The 24431-nt window shown below is 50.6% G+C and overlaps 1 protein-coding gene across 9 annotated transcripts in view; it reads left to right on the top strand.

Annotated features, from left to right (window-relative positions):
* Positions 1-24431, top strand: part of RNF157 (ring finger protein 157) — a 122212-nt gene that overhangs the window by 64117 nt on the left and 33664 nt on the right. For 8 of the 9 annotated variants that reach the window (XM_075903616.2, XM_075903618.2, XM_075903613.2 and 5 more), the window contains 4 exons: positions 11851-11939; positions 16177-16323; positions 17346-17463; positions 21273-21339. In XM_075903616.2, the coding sequence (XP_075759731.2) occupies positions 11851-11939; positions 16177-16323; positions 17346-17463; positions 21273-21339 (421 nt within the window). Of the gene's footprint in view, positions 1-11850; positions 11940-14158; positions 15863-16176; positions 16324-17345; positions 17464-21272; positions 21340-24431 lie in introns of those variants that run through there. The other variant, XM_075903620.2, reaches the window with a different exon arrangement.

Raw genomic sequence — 24431 nt, 5'->3', positions numbered from 1 at the left:
GGGTGCCCAGAGACGTTTATATTAATAGCCGGGAAGACAGGGGCAGCAATCATGCGGCACAAATTTCTCTCTTCTCTGCCATTTGGTTCCAGATGAAATTAGCAATACTGCAGGGTTTCCATTTAGTTCTCATGACTCATTAAAAAGCTCATTAGCTTGAAGTTAATGACTCAGCAACCTTTTGCCTCCTTCAGGCTGTGGCGGAGGGGGTGGTGGAATGTAAAGATGTCTGAGAGCCAAAGGGGAAAACAAGTTTATGGGCATTGTCATTGGCTGGGAGCCTTGAGAGCTGATTGGCTCACGGGCTGTCTGCCCTAATGAGTTCTGATATTTTATCACCTCAGACTGGATCTGAAGTCTCCACTTCCCTGTGATCAGCAAAATGGAACAAGCTTCCAGTAGCAAATCACTTACTGGCCTACCAGGAAAAAATGTTCTTTAATACAATCACCTCAAGCTCTAGACATAGCTGTGTTAGCACAGAGCTGATTTAACGCAACAGAATAAAGGATTAGAGTCTGCTTGCTACAATGGGGAAAACCAGGAGCCACTCCAAGGAGATCAGCAGTGTTACAGTGGTGGGAATCTTCCGGAAGTGTGGCCAGAATCAGTCCAAAGTGTCGATGAGACTGTGGAATGATGCAAGCTGGGGAACTGTAGAACTTACTCTTGTGTAACCTTTCTGCTAGGTGGAGCCAGCAGCAGCCGGCCGGGTTCAAGATTTAAGGCAGGGCTGGGGAACCTTTTTTGGGTCAGGGGCTGCTGACCCATAGAAAATCAGTCAGGATCTGCACACAAGTGAGAAGCTAAAAAAACAAACAACCCTGAGAAGGAGAAAGATGCTCTCAATGTTCTCCACACACACCAGAGCCTAGAGGGGCCCAGGCTAGTAGAAATGTGTGCTCCAGCCCTGCAGTGGGAGGGGAGAAGGAGCACCAGTGGAGGCTCCTTAATGCTGGGGGAGGGCCTTGAGTCTTGGGGGACAGATTCAGACAAACTGGAGGGACCACATCCAGCCCTTGGGCCTAAGGTTCCCCACCCCTGATCTAAGGGCTCCTTTCCATCCATCCAACACAGAATTGACTCAAGACCCCACCCAGTACTCTGAGAAATTCACACCCCACCCCTGGGTGCCTCGGAGAGGCAGTGCTTCCCTACTTGCAAGTGTAACCCACACACCTAGGCTATGTCTACACTGGCATGATTTTCCGCAAATGCTTTTAACGGAAAATGTTTCCGTTAAAAGCATTTGCGGAAAAGAGCGTCTAGATTGGCACGGATGCTTTTCCGCAAAATCACTTTTGTGCAAAAGCATCCATGGCCAATCTAGATGCGCTTTTGCGCAAAAAAGCCCCAATCGCCATTTTCGCGATCGGGGCTTTTTTGCACAAAACAAATCTGAGCTGTCTACACTGGCCCTTTTGTGCAAAAGCTTTGCGCAAAAGGACTTTTGCCCGAACGGGAGCAGCACAGTATTTCCACAAGCACTGATTTCAGACAGTAGGAAGGCAGTGTTCTTGCGGAAATTCAAGGGCCAGTGTAGACAGCTGGCAAGTTTTTCCGCAAAAGCAGCTGCCTTTGCAGAAAACTTGCCAGTCTAGACACAGCCCTAGTGTGGTTACTGAGCAATGCAAGTGGTACCTAGACCACAGCAACAGTTAAGACCAAGAGACCTCTACAGCACAGGCTGGGAGCCAGCTGGCTTTTAGCTCAGAGGGTAGAGGCTCCTATACCCCACTTCAGAGATCCCAGGTTTAAATCTGCCTGGTGGCAGTTACACAAGCAGAGAGTCTGAGTGTAGAAAAGAAGCATAGTAAAAGAGAGGGAAGAAAGTTGTCATTAATTTGGGAAAACACCACAAACATGGTTCATAAACCTAAAGCAGGAGCAAAAATCCCACCCAGCGAGGTTGGACAGTGTTCTTTCCTCTCGGGTTCTTAAGTCCAGCAATGTAAATGTCCCCTTCATGTGCCCAACCCTTCTCTGCATCCCGCTCACAGTCACTGCCCTTGGTCAGGGCAGACCAGAGTTCAGCAGTGCCTCTTCAGAGTTCACCTCCCATCCTGGGGAGGGAGGAAGGTAAAGTGGCATCTTACTCAGCTGGTCACTCAACATCTGCCTGCTCACTGCTCTCCATGGCTGCCATGCTGGCCATTTGTCTCACCTCTCCGCTGCCGCCCTGCTGGCCATTCATTGCACCTCTCCGCTGCCACCCTGCTGGCCATTCCTCTCACCACTCCGCTGCCGCCCTGCTGGCCATGCTGCTGGCTACTTGTCGCATTGCTACAGTGCCCCCTGCTGGCTGTCAATCACAGTCTGCTGTCATCCATCTCTTGGCTGTGACTTCATTTCAGCCCATCCGCCTTCTGTGATTTCAACTCCCAGTGATTTCACTCTTTGCAGGAAGAGTAGCAGAAATACAACTCCCAACACAATTATCATAAGAAGAGACAATCTTCATGATAGCTATTTAGCTGTGTTCTTTGAACAGGGGTGAGAAACAGGGCAAACGAGTGTAGACAAAGGAGAGTATGCAGCCTCATAACCAGAAAGACCTTCCCCAAACTCTTATAGAGCTTTGAAAGTCAATCCCCTGCTTAGCAAAGCTCTTTCTGCTGAGTCCTTTCCTTTGGAATAATGTAGCATAGTCCTACTTTTCTCTGATCCCACAAAATTACAAACTTTGGTAGCCGTATTTCAGCTCTTCCTGCAATTAATACAAAGAGAGCTGGTGTTGGGTCACAAATTGAGTTGATTACACTGAGCAAAATACCTCTCTGTCTGCTGAATATCCAACAGATCTATGCAGAGCAGGAGCAAATTGTATTTACATATGCACACCCCAGGGTCTCTTCTCCTGCTAACTAGCTGTAAGGAAAGCATTCCTTCAGACCCTGCTTACATCTGTTTATTGCACCTTTAGATTTCCATGTCAGCCATCCTGTTCTGGAGTCCCTGTAGCCTACTAGAGGAGATGTGCATGTTATGCTTTCTCTCATGCGAGCTCTCTTGCCGTTCTTCGTTGATGCAGGTGCAATTGAAGAACTAACCTAGATGCAGTGTTGAATTTGTGCCAGGGCCAAGCCCAGCACCTCTAGGCTTGGCAATTTATAACTCCAGCACCTCTCGACTTGCAGTTACAAAAGTAAAACTATTGTTTCAGTGTCAGCATCTGATTGCTTAAGCCCCTGGCACTTCTTTCATTGCCAATTCAGCACTACCTAGATTAGTTGATTCTCTGCACAGATCTACCAGTGTATGAATCCAGCTTTGCAGAAGACAGTGGAATTGGAAAGTGTGAAACTGATGCCAGGCTGAGAGTCAAAGCAGGTGGGGAAAAAGCATGAGCTAAATAGGGATGCCTCATGGGCAAGTGGTGACCTGGCCACCAGAAGGCTTGGCCCCTGGCCCTCTCCTTGAGTCCAAAAGCCCTTCCACTCCTTTTCTGTCCCCCTCAGGAGCCCACAGCAGTTCTAGTGCTGCACTACCAGCCCTAGTGCTCCAGGCAGCCAGTCTCAGACAGTGCAGTGTGAGCACCTAGAGGGCAGTGCAGCCCCAGCACCAGCTGCCTACATTTCCCCTAAACTGCATGACCATGTGGTTTCCCATTAAGTCCCTCACAGAGGCAATTAAGCCCTGGCAGGGAGATGCCCAGATAGACCAGGCCCCAACACTCTGCCTCACCTTGAACCCTTCCCCAGTCATGAGCACCCTCCTGCACCCTCCAAAGCCCACACCTCCAACCTCAAGCCTGTAGTCCTTCCTGCACATTAGCCCTGAGCTCCATCACAAATCTGGAGCTGCCCCTTGCACACCCATCTCATCAGCCCCACCCCAGAGCATGCAACCCCCATTAGAGATTTTTGCACACCAACCCCCTGTTCCAGCCCTGAGTCCCTCAATACCAGCCCTTTGATAGGGTGTGATCACAGAAGACCTCTTGGGATTGTTCTTCGCAGCACCCAGGAGATCAAACCCCCAAATAAATCCATCTTTGTGTAAACATTTTACACAAGGAAAGTTCATAAGGATGTTTGCCCAATAGAAAATGAAAGTGTTTTTATAAGTGCAAGCAGCAGGATTTAAGTGATTGCAAGGGAAAACAGACAGATCAAAGTAAGTTTCTTAGTGAAAATGAAAAGAAAATGCATAGCTAGTGCTGTTTCACTAAAAAGCTTATTCCAAGCAAATTCTTACCCTAAAAGAACTGTTCTTGTTCTAGGCCAGTGGTTCTCAAACCTTTTGGCCTGTGGACCACCTAGCTAAATGCAAACATTTCTGTGGACCTCCAGTTGCTAATGGAAATTCACTGTTAATTACATAATTATTCCTGAGCCATTTTGCTAGTGCTGCAGCTAGAGTGAATGGTTAGATTAAGCATTTTAGCTTTCTCATGTTAGTTTATTAAACTTCATTGTAAATAAAGTAAAAAGTACAATATTAATTTATGTCCATCAAAAAAGGTTACAATGTTTTCTTTGTTTATGGCAGAGATGGGGAACCTTTTTTGGGTTGGAGGCCACTGACCCACAGAAAAATCAGTTGGGGACCACACTAGTGAGAAGCAAAAAAACTCCAAACACCCCCAACCCTCTCTGATATGGCCCTCAGCTGAGACACCTCACTTCACTGTGGTGCTCCAGCCCCACAGGATGAGGGGAAGGGACAGGGAGGACTGAAGCTCAGGGCTTCCCATAGGAGCTGCCCCCCTCCCCCAGCTGGCCAGAGGCACAGAACCATGGCAGCCTGGCCCTAAGGGTCCCAATGAGGGTAGGAGGAACCCCCATGGAAACATGCCGCTCCCTGGGGCCCAGAGCAACTGGACCCGGATGATATAGGGGAGAAGCAGGGAGCCAAGGCCTGTGCTCTGAGTTGCTGTGGGCCATGGAAGAGTCCCAGCCTGGAGCAATGAAGAAATAGTTCATTCCACGCCTCCCTCACCTCCCACTCTGGTGTTCACAATGCCTGCCTGTGGGCCCGGCTGCCACCGCGATGCACTTCCTGAGTCCGCTGTCATCCTCGGCATCACTTCCGCCTCCTCCACCCCCCACCCATCCCAGTCTTGTGAGGTCTCAAAGGGCCAGATGGGTGTGGGGTTCTATGCTGTGGTGTGAGCTGTAGCAGGTAACGAGGCATTGTTGGCAGGGGTGGGCTGCTATTGGGGGACACTGCATGTGCCCTGGGCTGACAGAGAGAGCAAGCAGCCAGACCTCGGGCCACAGAGCGGTGGTTAGAGAGATGCCATTTTGGGGTGCCCTTCAGGGCCAGCACACAACATTTTGGCACCTGAGGTGGGGAGCTCAAATGACGCCCCCATACCTCCTTGGTTGGGCTAAAACTTTGAAAGGTCTCAATTCTCTGGGTTCTAGTTGCGCCCCCGCACAGTCTGGCACCTGAGGTGGCCGCCTCAGTTTGCATCGTAGTAAGACCAGCCCTGGTGCCCTTCCTGCAGACCACCTGTAAGATGGCTGCGAACTACTAGTGGTCTGCAGACTGCACTTAGAGAACCACTGTTGTAGGCGTAATCTTCAGGTCAGAGACTTTTTTGCCCTGACCTGGGTCTCTAGCCCTTTGTATCTTTTCCAGGTTTTCCAGCCAAAGACGAGGGCTGATGGCTTCCCATTGCTTAAATAGTCTTTCCCCCAGGAACCTTTACACACACACGCTCCCTCCCTCCCTCCCTCCCTCTGTGGTACCAGGTGGAATGGACACACACACATGCGCGCGCACGCACACACACACACACACTCTCTACCTCCCTCCTTCCCTCCCTGCATGGTACCAGGTGGTATGATCACATGTCTTACTAGTCCAATCACCTTTGGACTTACAGGACAAACAAGGCTGTTTACCAGTCGCTAAGCTGATTGCCCAATCATTAAGGCTTGGGGGGTGTGAACCAGTAATGGTTCTCATTAGCACATTGAAAAGTATAAATAGTCTCATACTTCATATTTTTAACTTCTCAGACAGAAACGCTACATACACCAAAATGGGATATACAGATCCAACTGATTGTAACATCAAAATTGATAGGTTACATGAGGCATTTTATTTAAAGCATCACTGATTTATGCATATTAATATTCATAAACCAATTTTCATAAAAAATGGGGGGACCATCACAAGCCTCACCCTAAAGACCTTTCACCTTTCACCCTAACCTTCTGCCCCAGCCCTGAACCCTCTCTCACTCAGAACCCCTGGGCCCAACTCCCACATGTTGCACATCACTTCTACAGTGGTCCACATTAGAAAATTCATTCTGCTCAGGAGTGGGAAAAATTAGCAGGAACAGCATCAGCTGCCCTGAGACCCCCGTGGGCTGGCCAGTTCTGGGAACAGCTGGAGGGGGTGTGGCCAGGGGATGGAGTGTGGGTGGAACCACATTAGAGTGTTTGGGGAGGCACAGCCTCCCTCTCCACAAGAGACCCACGCATGATGGCGGGTTTCCGAGTGAGCCCATTGTTTCAGCAGTGAAGGAGGTAACTGGAGCAAAGCCATTTTAGATTTGATTCTCACCAAAAGGGAGGAATTGGTAATGAATAAAAAAGAGAAAGGCAATGTGGATGAAAGTGATTGGAAAATGATAGATTTCACGATTCTAAGGGGGGAAAAAGGAGAGCGTGGAGCAGAATAAGGACAATAGACTTCAAAAAAAGCATAAGAACAGCCATGTTGGGTCTGACCAATGGTCCATCTAGCCCAGTCCTGTCTTCCAACAGAGGCCAATGCCAGGTGCTTCAAAGTGCATAAACAGAACAGGTCAGTTATCAAATCCAGTTCCCTGTTGTCCACCCCAGCTTCTGGCATCCCTGCCCATCCTGCTTAATAGTCATTGATGGACCTATCCTCTAGGATCTTATCTAGTTCTTTTTTGAAGCCTGTTAGGCTATATCTACACCGCAGGCTTCTTGCGCAAGAACTGTTTTGCACAAGAGTTCTTGTGTAAAAGGTCTTGCACAAGAGTGCATCCACACTGCCATGTGCTTTTGTGGAAGAGATGTGCTTTTGCACAAGAGTGTCCATGGCAGTGTGGATGCTTTCTTGTGCAAGAAAGCTCTCATAGCCATTTTAGCCATAGGGCTTTCTTGCACAAGTCCACACTGCCTTCTTGTGGAAGAGCTCTTGCGCAAGAAGGCTTATTCCTCGTGGGGAAAGGAATAACTCTTGCTCAAGAAGCCCTATTTTCCGACAATTTACTTTAAATTTACTTGTGCAAGAACACGTGTGCAGTGTAGACCCTCTGCAAGTTTTTGTGCAAAAACCCTGCAGTGTAGACGTAGCCTTATGGTTTTAGCCTTCACAACATCCACTGGCAAAGAGTTCCACAGGTTGACAGTGCGCTGTGTAAAGAAGTGCCTCCTTTTGTTTGTTTTAAACCTGCTGCCTATTATTTTTTCTTTTTTTGTGACTCTGGTTCTTGTGTTATGTGAAGGGGTAACTAACACTTCCTTATTCACTTTCTCTGCACTAGTTACGATTTTATAGATGTCTATCATATCCCCTCTGAGTCATCTCTTCTAACCTGAATATTCTCATTCTTTTTATACTCTCCTCATATGGAAACAGATCAATACTCCTAATAATTTTTGCTGTCCTGCTTTGCACTTTTTGAAATTGTAATGTATCTTTTAAAAACAGACTTTAACAAAGACAGAGAATTGGTAGGTAGGGTCCAATGGCAATAAAAACTAAGGGAAAAGGAATTGGCAGTTTCTTGAGGCAACCCCATTAAACTACAAATTTTTGTGATGTGAAAGAAAGATAAGAAGACATAACATGATTCAATAAGGAGATATATAATGACCTAAACATCAAAAAGGAATTCTACAAAAAGTAGAAACAAATTACTATGGAGAGGGCAAAAGAATACCTCAGGTGGGTAGGGACAAATTTAGAAAGGCTAAGGCACAAAATGAGTTGCACATAGCAAGGGACAGACAAGGCAATAAGATTATCTTTAAATATTTTAGGAGTAAGAGAGAGAGGAAAGTGTAGGTCCACTATTTGGTGTTGAAGTAATGTAATGTACTAATAATTAATGTAAAGTAAATTAATATCTTTTACTTCTGTCTCCACTAAAAAGGTTAATGTTGACCAAATACTCGGTGTAATTAATATTAACAACAAAGGAGAAGGAATGCAAGCCAAAACAGGGAAAGAGCAGGCTAAGGACCATTTAGATAAGTCTGATGTATTTAAGTGAGCAGGGCCTGATGATCTTAGGGATGCTTAAGGAACAAGCCAGCGCAGTTATCTGTGAGAAGTCCTGGAGAATGTGTGAGGTCCCAGAGGACCAGTGAAGGGCAAGCATAGGACCTCTCGTTCAAAAGGAGACCACAGAGGACCAGGGGAATTAGAGACTAGTCAGCTCCAGCTTCGCTTTGATACCTGGAAAGATAGTGGAACAAATTATTAACCAGTCAGTTTGTAAGGAGTTAAAGGGCATAATTTGTTTCAAGGGAGGTTTAGGTTTGATATTAGGAAAAATGTTCTAATCTGAAAGGAAATTAGGCTCTGGAACAGGCTCTCGAAGAGGGCTTTCAAATCCCCTGCTTTTAAGAACAGGTGGGATATGATGACAAGGAGGGGACTGGATATGATGACTTCCCAAAGTCCATTCCACTCGTCTACTTCCCTGATTTCATGAAACAAGAGGTGAAAGGAGCAGGACCCGAGTCCGCCATGTAAGACACTTTCCTTGCATTGGATTACAGCTGTGGAGGATTCAAGGGCATGATGGTTTCTTTGGTAGCAGGAAACGGTTTTAAATAGGAAAGCATTTTGCGGGGAGAAGGTTTGTTTCAGTTCTGATTTGCCATCTCCCAGCTTTGAAAATGTTCCATGAACTGAAATGAAAGCAGAGTGTTTGGCCAGGCCTGACTCCTCATTAACGGGTCACAGCAGCCTGCTTATCCCATCTGGGTTTGCCAAACAGGTCTAATGTCCCTTCTAATCCATCCCCCTGGCTTCAGGCAAATTCTGCACGAAAAAACTTCTTGCAAGTGGAGAGTCAGAGACTTTAGCTAGTGAAACAGAGTGGAAGAAGGTGGAACTCCACTGCCTGGAGTTATGCCTGTTTCCAGTACGGCTGGCTCTGTTCAGTTGCCAGCCTGGTTAGGAGAGCCGTGCCTAATTGTGGTGGTTTAAGGTAACAATGCAATTTCTCCACTCGGTGGCGCCAAAACATTTCAAATAAAGAGGCTGTTGGCACAGATCTGCTGACCAGGGCCTGTGTGCACCTTGCTCTCTCCCCACTTAGGAGCATCATTAAGGGGTCCAGGTGTGGTTTGAGGAGCATGCCCTGCCCTGCTGATTCCACTCATAACTTTAAACATTCCCAGAGGAGAGCGAGTCTGTGCAGAGGAAGGTATTTTGTGGCTCACAAGCTTGGGGTCCCACAGCTCTCTGGGAGTTTTGCCCGATTCCCACTGACTTACATTGAGGGTCGGGTGCCAAATTTATCGTGGGAAAAGTCTCCCTGGAGTTGGCAGTCTGGCACTCTCTGTTTGGAACTGGCAGCTGAATTAAACAAATGCAACTGTAAGTTCTCTGGGGCGGGGACTCTCTGTGGTGCGTGCAGTGCCTTGCACCGTGCATCTCTCCTCCCTCTGTGCTCTACCACAATGGAGCAGCAAAGGAGAAAGACAGCTCTGTTCCAGTGTGTTCACTCCTGTTTTCCCAAGTGTGTGTGCACCCTGCATATAGTACCTCCACGGCAGTGCAGGCAGCATCAAGCCCAGCTGGCGTGACAGCAGCCTCATCCGTGCATGTCTGAGGCATGTACCAGCCTGCTGCTGAGCGGTGCAGTCGCTGATGGAATCTGAAAGGTGAATGTGGAGCACGGGTCCCCAGTTTCCTTTTGAACAGCCTCACAGCCGGAACAAACAAAGCCTTGTAAAAGCCACTTGCAGTATGTGAGCTGGCATTGTCTGTCTTCTCGAACAAAGGAGGGACAGAAAGAGAGCAGCTAACAGAGCTAGTCTTTGAACTCTTCGGGGGCAGAGTTCTCTCTCCCTTACCCGAGTCTCACACAGGAACTACTCCTGATTTATACCAGCAACTGTGATCAGAATGGGCTCCATTTTTTCCAAGATTTTTTTAATCCATACATTTAAATAAACACAGAACAATTGGCCGCGATGGTATCAAAACCACCAAGAGCATCCCCGAGTCCAACTGTTCCCTGTGTGACTCCTGCCAGCATTTGTCTGCAGTGTTTTGATGCATGTCTGAGTCTACTCTACAGCCTTCGGTTGGTCTTCGCTGGAGAGAACAGGATACAATGGAAACTTGAAAAGAGCAAACACAAGCTGTTAGCCCCCAGGAAATGAGGCTGGAATGTGAAAGCTGCATGGCAACTGGCCTCGCACTGGACAGGGCCTGGCTTTGCTCCCCTACAAGATATTAAATGGTGTAACTTACACTCCAGTTGCCCCCACTGTGTGCCATGTTGGTGCAGTTACACTGCTGTGCCCCCTTGCTCTGTTTTCTGGTTGCACCTCCTTGCTGACTTGGTCAGGGGAAGCTGTGGAAGGGATTGTGAGTCTTCTCCAGAGCTGCTGGGCTGTGCCAAGGCCACTTTGGATCCAGCCAGCCTTGCAGAGGGGCTGGACCATGGCCCTGTGGAACCTTGGCACCTTTAGAGGCTCATGCCCCCGGGTGGGCGAGAAGGAGCAGACCTCGAAGGGGAGTGTGTGGCGAAGTGATGCAATCGGCTGCCGAGACATGCGTCTCTGAGCCCGTCAGCATCCACCATCTTTTCCACCCCTGTGGCCACTCCCTGGTGATCTCAGACCTAGGGGAGCTGCTCTGACCCACTGTCGCCCCTGTGAGCAGCAGCCAGCCTGAGCATGCAGCTCTGGTGCTCAAGGTCACCTATGTGCGCGGTTGCAGAGTCTGCCATCCCCCAGGCATTAATTCTGTGTGGATCCAGGATGCCTTGGCCCCTCCCTTCCTGAGTCTGATGCCCTCCTGAGTGGGATTGCTCTTCATTGGCACCTCTCAGTGCGGCTAATGGGGATGCCATTTCTTCCCAGATGTCTTGGGGGAGCAGCTGGTTAAATGGGCAAATTGGTATTCATTCCATAGCAGCCAGGCAGAGAATATGCTCTGTCCCCTGATCCTCATCGGAGAGTGTGTTCTGCAGTATCAGCAGTCTAAAAATACCCACCATTAGCATGCTGGACACATTAGACTCCAGCAAAGGGTTGGTGGGGAAGAGAGCGGTGCGGGGGGGGGGGGGGAAGGAGCGGGAATGGATCAGAATCTCAAAGATGCTTTATCTCCCTATGCAAAGGAGTGGGAAATCAAAGGCAGAAACCAACCCACTTCCCTAGAACTTTACAACCACACCTGCTCGCTGGTTTGCATGGAAAACTTGGCCCATGTGCAGGACAGCTGCTGGCACTTGCCATTGTGGTGGCTTGTGGCACTTGTGTGGTACTGTTCTTACAGCCCCGGGCTCTGGAGCCAGGGAATTTGGTGAATCTGGGTTTCTGGGTAAAAGTGACAAAGTGGGTCTTTGGACCTTGTGGCTCGAGTGAAAACTGGAATATGTGACCATGGAAGTCTCAGCAAACAGGAAGACCCAATATGTGTTACTGTTCTTGTAAAAATCTCCTGGCGCCTAAGCCGACCTCATGACTTTCAGGGGGCCAGAATCCTGATTTTTTAAGCTGGGGCTGGTGGTACGGGGAAGGGGCTCTGTCCTGTTGCAGAGATAAGGTCTGTAGCCCTGGCATGGCAAGCGCAGGCAGCCAGGCCTGCTGCAGAATGAGTGATCTTGACTTAGGTGACCCGGTGCTACAAAAATCAACTTCTTTCAATTTTCTCTTTTCACCCTAGTTTCCTTATGCTGCCCCACCCCCCCAGGAGCCAGTGAAGACACTCAGGAGTTTAATCAACATCCGAAAGGACACTCTGCGCCTAGTCAAGTGAGTCCCAATTTGTGGAGGTGAGGGATTATATGGTTTGGCTGGGAATCCTGCTCCAACTTGCAGCCTCCCAGTGGCTTAACCAGTTACATGCCAGCATCAGCTGAACAGTGGCAAATCCACCCATGTGGTAGTGCCCCGAAACACCTCCAGAGGGAGCTCTGCGCCTGCCCATGTATCTGAGGTAAAGCAAGGCTTGTGGCACTGGGCAGGGAGGGGATTTAGGACGGCAAGGAAGGGATCTAGCAGGACTGGGCCGTGACCTACGTTTCCTGTAAGCTATGCAGCTGCCTAGTTAGCTGGAGGAGGCTGCCCCAACCTCAACCTAGTCCAGCCTCTGGCCTGCCATAGGGGGAGGGAACAGCCTGAACCCGTGCCTCTCAAGGTGCTGCTGCAAGGAAAAAGAGATGGGGGGAGTCTTCTCTCCTTGCAGAAGCCCCAGAGCACCCTCCTTTACCCCAAACCTCTTAACCCAGCCCCGCCCTAGAGTCTGCATCCCCAGCCAGAGGTCTTGCACCCCAACCCACTGTTCCAGCCCTGAGCCCCTTATCCCTGGCCCCAGCCCAGAGCCCGCATCCCCAGACAGAACCCTCACACTTCTGCACCCCAACCTACTACTGCAGCCCTGGGCCCCCTCCCACACTCAGAACCCCTCAGCCCCATCCCTGCCACATGAACTTTATGTGCACCAATAAGAAGGTGATGTGTTGCCCAGCCCCTCCGTGTCACATCACCTCCACGCTGGTGCACAGAACATTCATTCCACTCAGGAGTGGCTCTGACTAGAAGGAATAAGGGCTGAATCCCGTTTACACTTGGTTGGTGAAGGGAAGCTCATGAGTGGAGGAGTCAGCTCCCCTCTGGCACAGAATCATAGACTCATAGAATCCCAGGGCTGGAAGAGACCTCAGGAGTCAGCGAGTCCAGCCCCCTGCCCACAGCAGGACCAACCCCAACGAAATCATCCCAGCCAGGGCTTTGTCAAGCCAGGACTTAAAAACCTCTAGGGCTGGAGATTCCACCACCTCCCTAGGGAACCCATCCCAGTGCTTCACCCTCCTAGGGAAATAGTTTTTCCTAATATCCACCCTAGACCTCCCCCATTGTAACTTGAGACCATTGCTCCTCTTCTGCCATCCAGTCACTACTGAGAACAGCCTCTCTCCATCCTCTTTGGAACCTCCCTTCAGGAAGTTGAAGGCTGCTATCAAATCCCCCCTCGCTCTTCTCTTTTGCAGACTAAATAAGCCCAGATCCCTCATAGGTCATGTGCTCCAGCCCCCTAATCTTTTTGGTGTGCTTAGAGCCACCCATCTACCAGCCTGCCAAGAGGACTAACCGTGTTCTCAGTGGAGAACTGAAGGTGAATGGTGGTGCCATAGGACAAATCCCCCCACCCCATTATTAGCCTCTTGGATTTTCACCTTCCCACCTGCTTTGCAGGAGCAAGATGGAGCTGATCCTTCTCCCACTGCTAGGGCTGCAACCAGCGATGGGAACCAAATGAAAAGCAGCAGCGCAGAGTTCAGGCCTGGCGGGCAGACGTGACATAGTAAAAGCCGGGGGCCAGCAATGCCACAGGGCCACCATAGACCAGCTTCTCTCTAACCTGCCTCCCTTTCTGGGACACGCTGCAACCGTTATTTCTCTTTGCCCTTCTCTCCCTGTGTCTCCCCAGTTCTAATCAGCCAGGCGTGCGTCAGAGCAGGGAACTGGGCAGAGATGTGCCTATACCATTGCCCAGTGCAAACGGAGAGCTTGAGGCCCAAGCCCATTACACCGTCACGTGCACACGCAGTGGTCACACGTGACCTAGGCTTTCAGTGCCCCCCTTGCACGGAGGCTGGGTGACCGGGTGACAAGAGGTGGGCTTCGGGGAGGGGGCGACTGTTGTCCGGTTCTGTGTAGTAGAAACTGTCTCCAAGGTGCTGCTCTGGGCTCGCCATTCCCACCCCTAGATCGATGGCCAAGTAGCAGCCACCTTTGAGACTGACTTGAGGTGACCACAGGGTGAAGCTGGGGGCAGTAACGTGCCCAGGGGAGTCGCAGGCTGCATTGGGCAGAAGGGGGGGGGGGCGGCTGGAGGCATCTGATGAAGCGGGGCTATGGCTGAATACCTGTTTTTTTTAAAACCTGAGGGAGAGAAAAGGGGGGAGTGAAACTTGGGGCTGGGTGGGAAGCAAAAGAGAAGAGGGGAGAGGGAGGGAATGGAAGTGATCAGGTGGCCCGTTAGCGTGAACACATGGATTTTTCTCTGCTGCCTGTGCTGCTGGTTAGGGGAGGATGTATCTGGGCCAGAAGTAAACATCTATCTGGGGGTGGCGCATGGAAAGAAAAGGCTGAGGAAGTGCGGCCGCGAGTGCAGACACAAGAGGGGATTGCCCATGGCAGTGGAGTGGAGGAACAGCGCTGCTGGTGACATTGGTGCATGGGCCAAACCAGAGCGGGCAGTCGGGTGGCCAGTGCTGCTCGTGCCCTTGCTACTGCCATGCTGGGGATTGTAGCTCCAGCTCCCTGCAGCCAAAGGGGGCCTGGGTAGAGAGGGCGGTTTGTATCCAGGAGGAGACAAAAGTCCTGGCAAAGCTGCTGCCCTTTCATCCTGAGCATCTCTAGGACTCGGCTGAAAGTTTAATGTGGCCAAGTTGGCATGGGAAATGATCTGCTTCCACCAGGCCGGGGTCGTGGGGTCAAAGTGGGACAGGCCTGGGAAACCCATGACTGTCGTGAGGTGCAAACCTGAGGCTTCTTAAAAGCAGGGTGGCGATGGCTTACAGGGGAAGCTGGCTCCTGCCAGCATCAGCTTTGTGTCTCTTCCAAGCCACTTTTGTTTTCTCTTTCATCTTCCAAATTCCCCGAGTGTGCAAGTCACTGGGACATGTCGCTGGCCTGTTGGGTAAACAAAGGGAGTTCTGTACCATTCTGCATCTGGTCCGTCATGTTCCTGACGTCGGCTGGATTATGTGGCGTTTACACCTCTCTTTGCAGTTACTTTCCAAATGGTGCTATTAGAAAGAAGGGCAGCAATGTGCTCTAGTGGTTAAAGCACTGGAGTAGGAGTAAGACGTGGTCTCTGTGCTCAGTTCTGCCACTGATTCATTGCAAGACCCGGGGCAAGTCATTTTTCCTCTGTGCACCTCAGTTTTGCTCTCTGTTCATTGGGGTCATGATATATAGCTACTGCACAGGGGCCTGGAGAGGCTTAGCCCATCAGGGCATGGCAGGTAGTTTGGGATCTGAGGGTGGAAGACATTATAACAGGCTCAGAAGGGTGCTGCAGTTTATATATTGAGTCTCAGCATGAGGACAGACAGTTAATATTCACATCTCAGGGTTTTATAGGGCGTAACTGATTGGGAGCCGTGGCAGCAGGGGACAGGTAAGCACACAGGAATGGTGGAGCTCTTTGTCCAGTGTGGCGTGTGGCACAGAACTGGGCTCTAACCGCCGCTCAGAATCTTAGGAAAACTGCCTCTCCCCTGCCATGCGCATTTGCCTAGTCAGCTGTTGGCTACGTCCTTGCTCTCCTCAGCTGGCCCAGCACCTCCCAGCAGCACGTGCGCCCTGGCACGGAGGCAGAGCCGTTCAGAATGAGCAGAGCCCTCACTTGCTCTGTGAGTGCAAATGGGGGTTCATTGCAGTGAGCAAAGCCAAGGTATAGCAGGGCTCCAGAGAGCGGCTCAACACCCGAGTGGGGAACCAGCCCGGAGCAATCCAGTGGGTCAGCGCTTTGCTCTTTTGCACAACACCAGCTGTTTGCTCTCCATGGGGCAGCCCTCTAGTCCTTGCATCCAGACCAAAGCTCAGAAGAATCTTGGATTTTAAGTTGACTCTCCCGGCCACACAAGCTTCTTGCTCTTGTTTGCTGGGCAGCGTCAGCCTCACACTGGATGCGGGATGGGGCGGAAGCGAGCTCTTGTTGGCAGGTGGTTGGATTTATACAATCTCTGGCAGTAACGCCCCAGTTGTTACACAGCACTGGGGCCCACTTCATTCCCCTCACAGCCCTTTGGTTGCTGGTGTCCCCTCTTCTTGCCCATGGCTGGGGTTTGTTGCTGGGCCAGTCCCTGGATGGATCCCATTGTGGCTCTGTCACTTACTGGCTTTCCCTGATCAGAGGGAAGGGGGTGGCAGCTCCAGTTTTCCCCAGAGTGGTTACTTTGTGCTCCAGAGCCTTTCACAGTGATCTGGGGGAATTCTGGGTGCCGGGTAAATTCTGACTCCCTCTGGGATTTGCCAGGTGTGCAGAGGAAGTGAAGACCCCTGGAGAGGAAGTCAGCAAAGCCAAGGTCCACTACAATGTGGAGTTCACCTTTGACACCGACGCCCGGGTGGCAATCACCATTTATTACCAAGCCACTGAAGAATTCCAGAATGGAGTAGCCAGGTGAGAAGGGCGTGGGCAGAGGCGTAGCGACAGTGTATGCGCCCAGGGACAAAAGTAAAATTTGCACCCTGCCACTGCCATGCAACAGGGCCTCGAACCTGGCTCACGGCTGAGCCCGACCCGCGGTGGGGAGCTTGTGCCATGTCTCCCCCCTTCCAGTCTGAGGCTGGGCCCCTGCATGCTCTAACTCGTGGGCGGAGATAGAGGAGGGTGGGGCTGGGGGCAGAGAGGTGGGGCGGAGGCTCCAGCCTGCGGTGGTGGGTGAAGGAGGAGCAGGCGTGCCAAGGGATGATGGAGGGAATGGAGGGGGACTAAATTGGTGCCCCCCTAGTGTGGCGCCCGGGTGGCACTGCCCCGCCCCCTGTCCCTCCCTCACTACGCCCCTGGGCATGAGAGGCCTGGGAGAGGCATTTCTTCCAAGAACCAGAGGGGCCCAGGTGCGTGGCTTTCCCCTGGCCCTTGGCTAGTACAGCTTCCCATAGAGCCAGGCCAGAGCACCTCCTGCGGCTTTATTTCCCTCCAGTGAGTTGAGAGTCCTAGACTGCCTGCATCTTATTTCCAGTCCTCCCTGCCCCCAGCTCTTGTCACCCCACCTCTGTGCTGAGGTGAGGGCACGCGAGAGGATGGAGTAAGGCCTCAGAGATGCTCCTTCGCTGGGCTTCCCCTGACACAAGGCTGAGGTGTGCTGAGCTGGTGGCCCCCTGTAGGACCATTAGGCCTTGACAAAGTGTCTCCATCTTGCCAATGGGAGTGACCACATGCTGATCTCTCCCCATCCTGGATGGTTAGTGGGATCTCAAAACACGCCTGAAATACCTTTGGCCCTCACTGGGCTCCCAGCCTTCAGCCACCCCAGATAGGGAGTGATGGGACCAAACCCAGATGGCCCACAGAAGACCTGGGAGGAGGTGGCTCGTGTCTGCCTTGTGTTGGGGAGCACTGGCTGGAGCGAACGGATGCACTGCGTAAGCATAGCGAGCATGCACAGCCAGGGACTAACTCTGTCGTCCTCTGCTTGGCAGCTACCTCCCCAAAGACACCAGCCTGCAGTCAGAGACGGTCCATTACAAACGAGGGGTGTGTCAGCAGTTCTGCGTCCCCTCCCACACCGTCGATCCGTCTGAGTGGGCAGAAGAGGAGGTAAGCCAGCCTGGCGTGAGGCCACAAGACCGTGGTTTGTCAGCTCTTCTTGGTCGGCCACGCTCCCTGAGCTCTGGGCTGTGGTTAACTCCCTGTCGTTCACCTGTGCTCTGCCGTTTGGAACCGCTCCTGGCCCGTGGACACAGGGTGCTCACAGCTGAGTGGGATGTGGGAGGCGGTGGCATGTGGGATCCAGCACAAGACTGGGAGAAGAGGAACCGGGAAAGCAAGTCACAAAGCTTGAGGGACCAGTGCTAGTGGTGAACCAGTGGCTGGGAATCGCTGAGCAGTAGCACTGATTTAAAATAGACATGCTAAAGCCGGCCACGTGGAGCCCTTCAGAGCTCCTGCTGTGAACCCGAGGGGAAAGGAGCGGGTTCTCCAAAGCCTGTCGAGCTGCATTAGTCTGGAACTGGGCTCACATGTCCTCCCTTTGTTTTCAGCATGGATATAATCTGGCTTTGTGGGGAGAGATGCATCACCCCGTGAGCTGCCCGAGTATCTTGCTGCTTGTGTGGCACTATCAGAGGTTTGCAACCATGGGAACCCATTGGGAAGGATCCTCTGCTAATCTCTTTACAGTCCTTTGATCCACCCCGGTATCCCCTTGTCCCATACAAGGGTTTCTTTCTTCTGCCTCATATTCTTCCACCAGCCCCTTCCCCTTCCAGGCCCTGCAAATATGCATCACTAGCGGTGTGCCTACACAGCAAAGTGATTTCGGAATAATGGCCATTATTCCAAAATAACTATGTATGCATCTACACAGCAATGCCATTATTCTGAAATAATTTTGAAATAATGGACAGCTTATTCTGACTTCTGTAAACCTCATTCTACGAAAAATAAAGCCTATTCTGAAATAGCTATTTTGAAATAAGGCGTGTGTAGAAGCTCCACTTCTGCTATTTTGAAATCGCCCCTCACAAGGGCCATTCTAAGTTAATCCTCCTGGGCTTCTAAATTGAGGAAGCTTCTACATTAGGGAAGCCTGCCTCGAACTAATTTTGAGGCTTCCCTGCAGGGTACACATGCTATTTTGAAATAAGCTATTTCAGAATAACTATTCCGGAATAGCTTATTCCGAAATAACTGTGCAGTGTAGATGTAGCCTAGCTGAGCCTCTTAAAATGTGGCCTGACATTTGCTGTGTTCTAAGTATATTTTTCATTGGTTATATGATCTAGCCAGATATTTAAAAAAATTCTATAATACCATGATTGGAAGGGTTGTAATTTCTTTCTTATTAATTGTTTGAATGTCCATGTTTTAGAGCCATAATTTAACACAGACTAAATGTAAGTTATTAAGAGTCAGAATTCAGTCTTCGGGTTTATGTTCCCCCTTATCTGATATTTATTCTTCCAGAATGCCTCTTCCACTCTTATTGTTCTGGTGGGCTACGTCTAGACTGGCATGATTTTCCGAAAATGCTTTTAATGGAAAAGTTTTCCATTAAAAGCATTTTCGGAACAGTATGTCTAGATTGGCAGGATGCTTTTCCCGCAAAAGCACTTTTTGCGGAAAAGCGTCCATGGCCAATCTAGACGTGGTTTTCCGCAAAAAAGCCCCGATCGCCATTTTTGTGATCGGGGCTTTTTTGCGGAAAACACTACTGTGCGGTTTACACTGGCCCTTTTGCGCAAAAGTCTTTCGGAAAAAGACTTTTGCCCAAATGGGAGCAGCATAGTATTTCTGGAAAAGCACTGACAATCTTACATGAGATCGTCAGTGCTTTTCTGGAAATTCAAGCGGCCAGTGTAGACAGCTGGCAAGTTTTTCCGCAAAATCACATGATTTTGCGGAAAAACTTGCCAGTCTAGACACAGCCGTGTAGATTTCAGTATCCAATCTTCCATCTTCTATAATGGTGCTTCCTAAGTAGCAATCATTTCTCACTTCCTGTACAACTGGAATTTTGTATGTGTTCCCAGGATCCTTGCATATGATCCTCATTTTTTGTCTTGTCCACATTCACTCTAGATTATGTTCTCTGTCATATTCATATATAATCACCACTAACATCATAAGACTTTCTTCTGAATCAACTAACAGCTGTGTGTCATCTGCGTAACAAACGTTATTTACCTATTTTCTTTTCTTTCTTAGATTTACTTAATCAAATGCTATAAATGTTAAGTATACAACCTAGTCTCAACCCTCTCTTGATCTCTATTAGATTTTCATTTTCATCTCCTATTATAATTGCCTTCTGATTTCCCATATCATTGTCTTATTACTTGGAGTTCATAATAGTCAATCCCCACAAATCTTAGTAAGTTGAGCAATTTGTAGTAGCAGATGCTGTCACATGCTTTTTGGAAGTCAATAAAACAAAAGTATGCTGTTTTCCCCATTTCAACTGATCTTCCTAATGTCAGCCTCACATTTCTAATGGTATTTATTGTGCTCTTTCCACATTTCCATAATTCCTCCAATTATTTACTTATAAGTTATTCCTTGTAAAAGTATCTTAGGGTATGTCTACACTAGCCATCCTAGTTTGAACTAGGGTGGCTAATGTAGTCATTCGAACTTTCAAATGAAGCCCGGGATTAAAATATCCCGGGCTTTATTTGCATGTTCCTGGGCGCTGCCATTTTTAAATGCCCGGTAGCTCGGACTCCCTGCCCGCGGCTACACGTGGCACGGGCTAGGTAGTTCGAACTAAAGCCCCTAATTCAGACTACCATTACTCCTCATTACATACCCTCAGTGCCTACATGCAACTGTGACTAGTGGTGCATGACTAAGAGAGGATTTTTAACTTCTTTGCTCTTACGCACCAGAAAAGTAGCCAGCGGCGCAATGTTCCCCCTAATAGTTTCCATCAATGTGTAGAATAAATTATGTGTACTGAGGCATGTATGAATATGCACCACCACTAGAAACAAAACCTAGCTATGGGCGCTCTGTTAATCAGCTGGGCAGCATTCAAATCTCTCCCGAGTGGCCACCAAGTGCTCAGTTTACAGGGAACACGGCAAAGGTGCAATTTCAGAAGGGCTGGGATGGGCTACAGCCATGCCTACCAGGGCACTGCTTGCTCTTCTTGCCCTTCCCCTCGCTGTCAGGGAGCGAGAGCAAAGTACACAACTTGCATGCAGTTCTCTCACTCCCAGCTGGGGAGGGGAGGAGGCAGAGGAGTGAGTGATGCAAGCTGTGTACTTCCCTCTCACCCCCTGATAGTGAGGGGAAGGGGAAGAAGAGTAAGTGGTGTCCCGGTAGGAGAGGCTTCATTCCTCCTGTCCTGAAATGATGCCCTTGAAAGTAGCATGGTCTGGTTCGTTTTGTTCCCAGTGCTGTGTTAGAATATGATAGTGTGGGGGAGGGGGCTTTTGTTACAGGGTTAACTAAACTAGGTTGCATGGTTAAGCAGGGAGGGGTTTGTAGCAGCAGGGTATTTGCCTGGGGCTGCTGAGTAAGCTCCAGTGCTGTGCATGCAACTGAGGGTCATTGGCAGGCTGGGGGCTGGCAAGTACTGAGATGTAATTGCACCATGGCAGTCTGACAGCTGGAGGAGCTGAGCCCACTGAGGAGCATATCTCTGTGCGTCAGCTTCTTACACCTTCACTGAACACAAACTTCCCGGGTTTGCTTAAGGCTGCGTTTGCTGTTATGGACCAGATCCCTAGCTGGTGTAAGCTGACATCATGCCATTTACATCACTGGGCCGGCTCCCCCAGCTAATGTCAGTTGGGTTGCTCCATTGAAGTCCACAGAGTTACGTTTATACCAGCTGAGAATCGGGTTCAGTGACGCTTCTGGTGATTCTTGTAAGTCGTTTCCTGTTCTCTCTCTCTTTCCAGCTGGGCTTTGACCTGGACCGAGAGGTGTATCCCATGGTGGTGCATGCAGTCGTGGACGAGGGAGATGGTAGGGACTGCCCCTTGACAATTCAAGGCTTTGTTTCGTTATTTCAGCGGCGACATGGATGAGCTTTAAGTCTCTGGTGCCCCATGAGACTTGCCCTGCGGATGGCGTCTGTGTTCTTACAATGCAGCCTCCATTTGCGCCGTGAATTTTCAGCATCCGCAGCGTCGGCTCTTGCACGTGTGTGTTGCTCCAGTCCCCTGTGTTGGTACAAGACAGCCCAGGTGATCTGATAAATGGATTTACTTTGCTCTTGTTGGAGAGAGAAAATAAAGGCTCATTATTGATCCCGAGGCAGCAGTTTTTCAGCCTTGTGCTTGAGGCCTTTTAGATTATCAGCTCTCTGCGGCAGGGCCTATCCTTTATAGCATGTTTGTACAGCACCTAGCACAATGGGCCCACGCTGGCCAGAGTCGTTGAATACATTACAGTGTAAACATTAAATAACAGCAAAAGGCTGTATCTGGCCAGACACACATCCAATGGCCTGGATGCTTTGGCAGAGCACATCCTACCACCTCTTTGTTTAAACTGAAAAAGGGAGCGGGCTTTAGTGACTGTAAATGAACAATATCCCCTGGCCAGGAGCCTTCCAGTCAGCGAGGCCAGTTCAGGACGAAGATCCCTGCTGGGAGCAAGAGCAATCTGTTAGAGGGCCCAGTGCACAGCTCCCTGACGTCACTGGGAAGTGTCCCTTTGGCACCCGTGGCTTCTCATCGGACCCCGGGCAAGGAAAGTGAGTCCAGGTAGCTGCACGGTGTGCCTGACTGTGGCGCTGAGCGCCCTCTGCTCTTGCTGAGTGATCCGGATGCTCGGCACTCCACAGGAACAGGCCCTTGGTGGAGGCAGCTGGAGGTTTATAGGCCTTCCCCCCACTTGTCTTGCAGCGTTTATGCAGCACTGGAGGCTGCAGTCAGGAAGTTCATTCTGAGTCCAGAGTAGTTGGGGTTGGTCCTACTTTTAGCAGGGTCTGGACTCGATGACTCCTGAGGTCTCTTCCAGCCCTAGGATTCTAAGAGTCCATGAAATGCATTTCCCTTGCACTCCAGCTGGGACCCCCTTTAGGGATGTCAACTTGTAGTCAACGACACAATTAACCAATAAGTTTGGGCTTTTCGGTTAACCTGTTGACTACACACACCGCCCTCTTTTCTGCCTCTGTATCAGAAGCAGCAAAGGAAGTGGGGAGGGGGAGGGAGGAGCTGGTACCAGTGAGGAATCAGCTTTTAAGTCAGCTCCCCACGAGCACCGGATCCTGTGGCGCCAGCTCTCCCCCAACCCCCACCCCCGCGCTGCTACCTCTAATAGAGAGGCAGCAGCACAGAAGGCAAGCGGGGACAGGTAGGAATTGGTACACGCAGGAAGGCGGCTTTCAAGCAAGCTGCCCACACATATCGGCTCCCATAAAGCTGCCGCCTCCCCGCCCCCCATGTTGCTGCCTCTCTAGCAGAGGCAGCAGTGTGGGGTGGGGGCAAGCGTGAGCCAATATGCATGGGGAGCCAGCTTTTAAGCTGGCTCTCCTCATGTGCCACACCCCCACTTTGCTGCCTCCCACAGAGGCAGCAGTGGGGGCAGGCAGGAGCCAGGGTTTGGGGAGAGCCAGTTTAATCAGAAGCAGCAGCGCAGGATGGAGAGGGGTTCAGAGGAGGCTGTCTGTGGTGGGCCCAGGCTCACTGCAGACAGAGGCTGCTCTGTGGGATGCTGGGGCAGCCTCTGTCCTTTGGGAGCTCAGACCCACCATGGACAGGGACTGCTGCTGCCCCACACTGCTCCTCTGTGTCAAAGGCAGCAGTGTGGGATGGCAGATGGGAGCCAGTCAGCGTGGGGAGCCAGCCACTCCTTGGGAGTGAGGCCAGGAACACACTGGCTGCTGGCCCCGCCCCGGGGCTATCTGATAGTTGTGTAATCACTAAAATTTGACGGGGTTACACAATAATTCCATGACATGGTATCTAACATCCCTCACCCCTTTATCTTGCCCTGTAAATCTTTCTCCTTGGCTTTGATAAAGGTCACTCATAAGGCCCTGACATTTTCTCTAGCCCAGATCAGGAGCCCGAGTGGAGCTCAGCTTTCCCCTGGGGCAGTCGAAGGTTCGTGGTGTGTAACAGCAGCAGCTCTCACTGAGAGCACAGGCCGAGCCTGGGGCTCTTTGCAGGAACCCCTCGTCCATGGGAGATTTGTCTCGAGTGCCAAGTACCAAGCATGAGCCTTTGGCCTGAGCTCACTGGAATTGTCCAGGCTTCCAGAGTGCCTTGCTACAAGCCCTGGTCCTGCCCCTGGGGAGTGTCCTCAACCTGAGCTGTGTGTGGAGCGAGGGGACTGCCACATGCAGTGGAAGACTTGCTCTTTTGTAACCCACACCTTCCTGTTCTTGTGAACTTTCCCATTTGCAGCATGAAAAGGTTTGGCCCATCCCACAGACTGTTCTTGCCCAGGGGCCAGTATGGTCTAGGAAGAGTCAGCATGGGGACTGGGAGCCAGGGACTCCTGAATTCTAATTCCTACTCTGCCACTGTCCCACTGTGAGTCACGCAACTGCTTCGTGCCTCAGTTTCCCCATTGTACAGTAGGGATCCCATCCCCAGGGGAGCTATGAGCATTAGCCAGTTAAAGTCTGCATATGGCTTTAAAATGGTAAAGCCGTGTTGTTACTGTTTTTCCATCAGGTTTCTGGGGAATCCTGTGTCAGGAACATGGGAAATAGGCTGATTCTAAGAAGTCACAGGGCAAATGAATTGCAGTCAGTGAAGTTACTCCTAAGAGGAGGTTGGCCCATGGCTTTCCCAGTTCCCTACATCCTTGTGCCTTCTCCATTTCCCTCCAGACAGAGTGAAAACCCTTCCTATAACAGCTGCACCTTCCACAGGTGGCTGGGGAGAGGGGCTAGGAGACTAGCCCACACACTTACTAAACCCAGAACCAGCCCCCTGCCTCCAATCTGTAGGCTGGGACCTCCTCCCTGATCTTGGGATGGGTGGGGGTGGGGGCGGGGGCAAGTTTGTCACCTTCCTCGTATCCAAACATGGCAGCCTCCCCCATCTGCTTTTCCCATTACAGTGCCCAGCAGGCCGGGTCCTGCCCAGACCCACGGG

Source organism: Pelodiscus sinensis, chromosome 20, assembly GCF_052426305.1.
Source record: "Pelodiscus sinensis isolate ZL-2025 chromosome 20, ASM5242630v1, whole genome shotgun sequence".
In the NCBI taxonomy this organism is placed as follows: domain Eukaryota; kingdom Metazoa; phylum Chordata; order Testudines; family Trionychidae; genus Pelodiscus; species Pelodiscus sinensis.
This window is presented reverse-complemented; position numbering and strand designations above follow the sequence as displayed.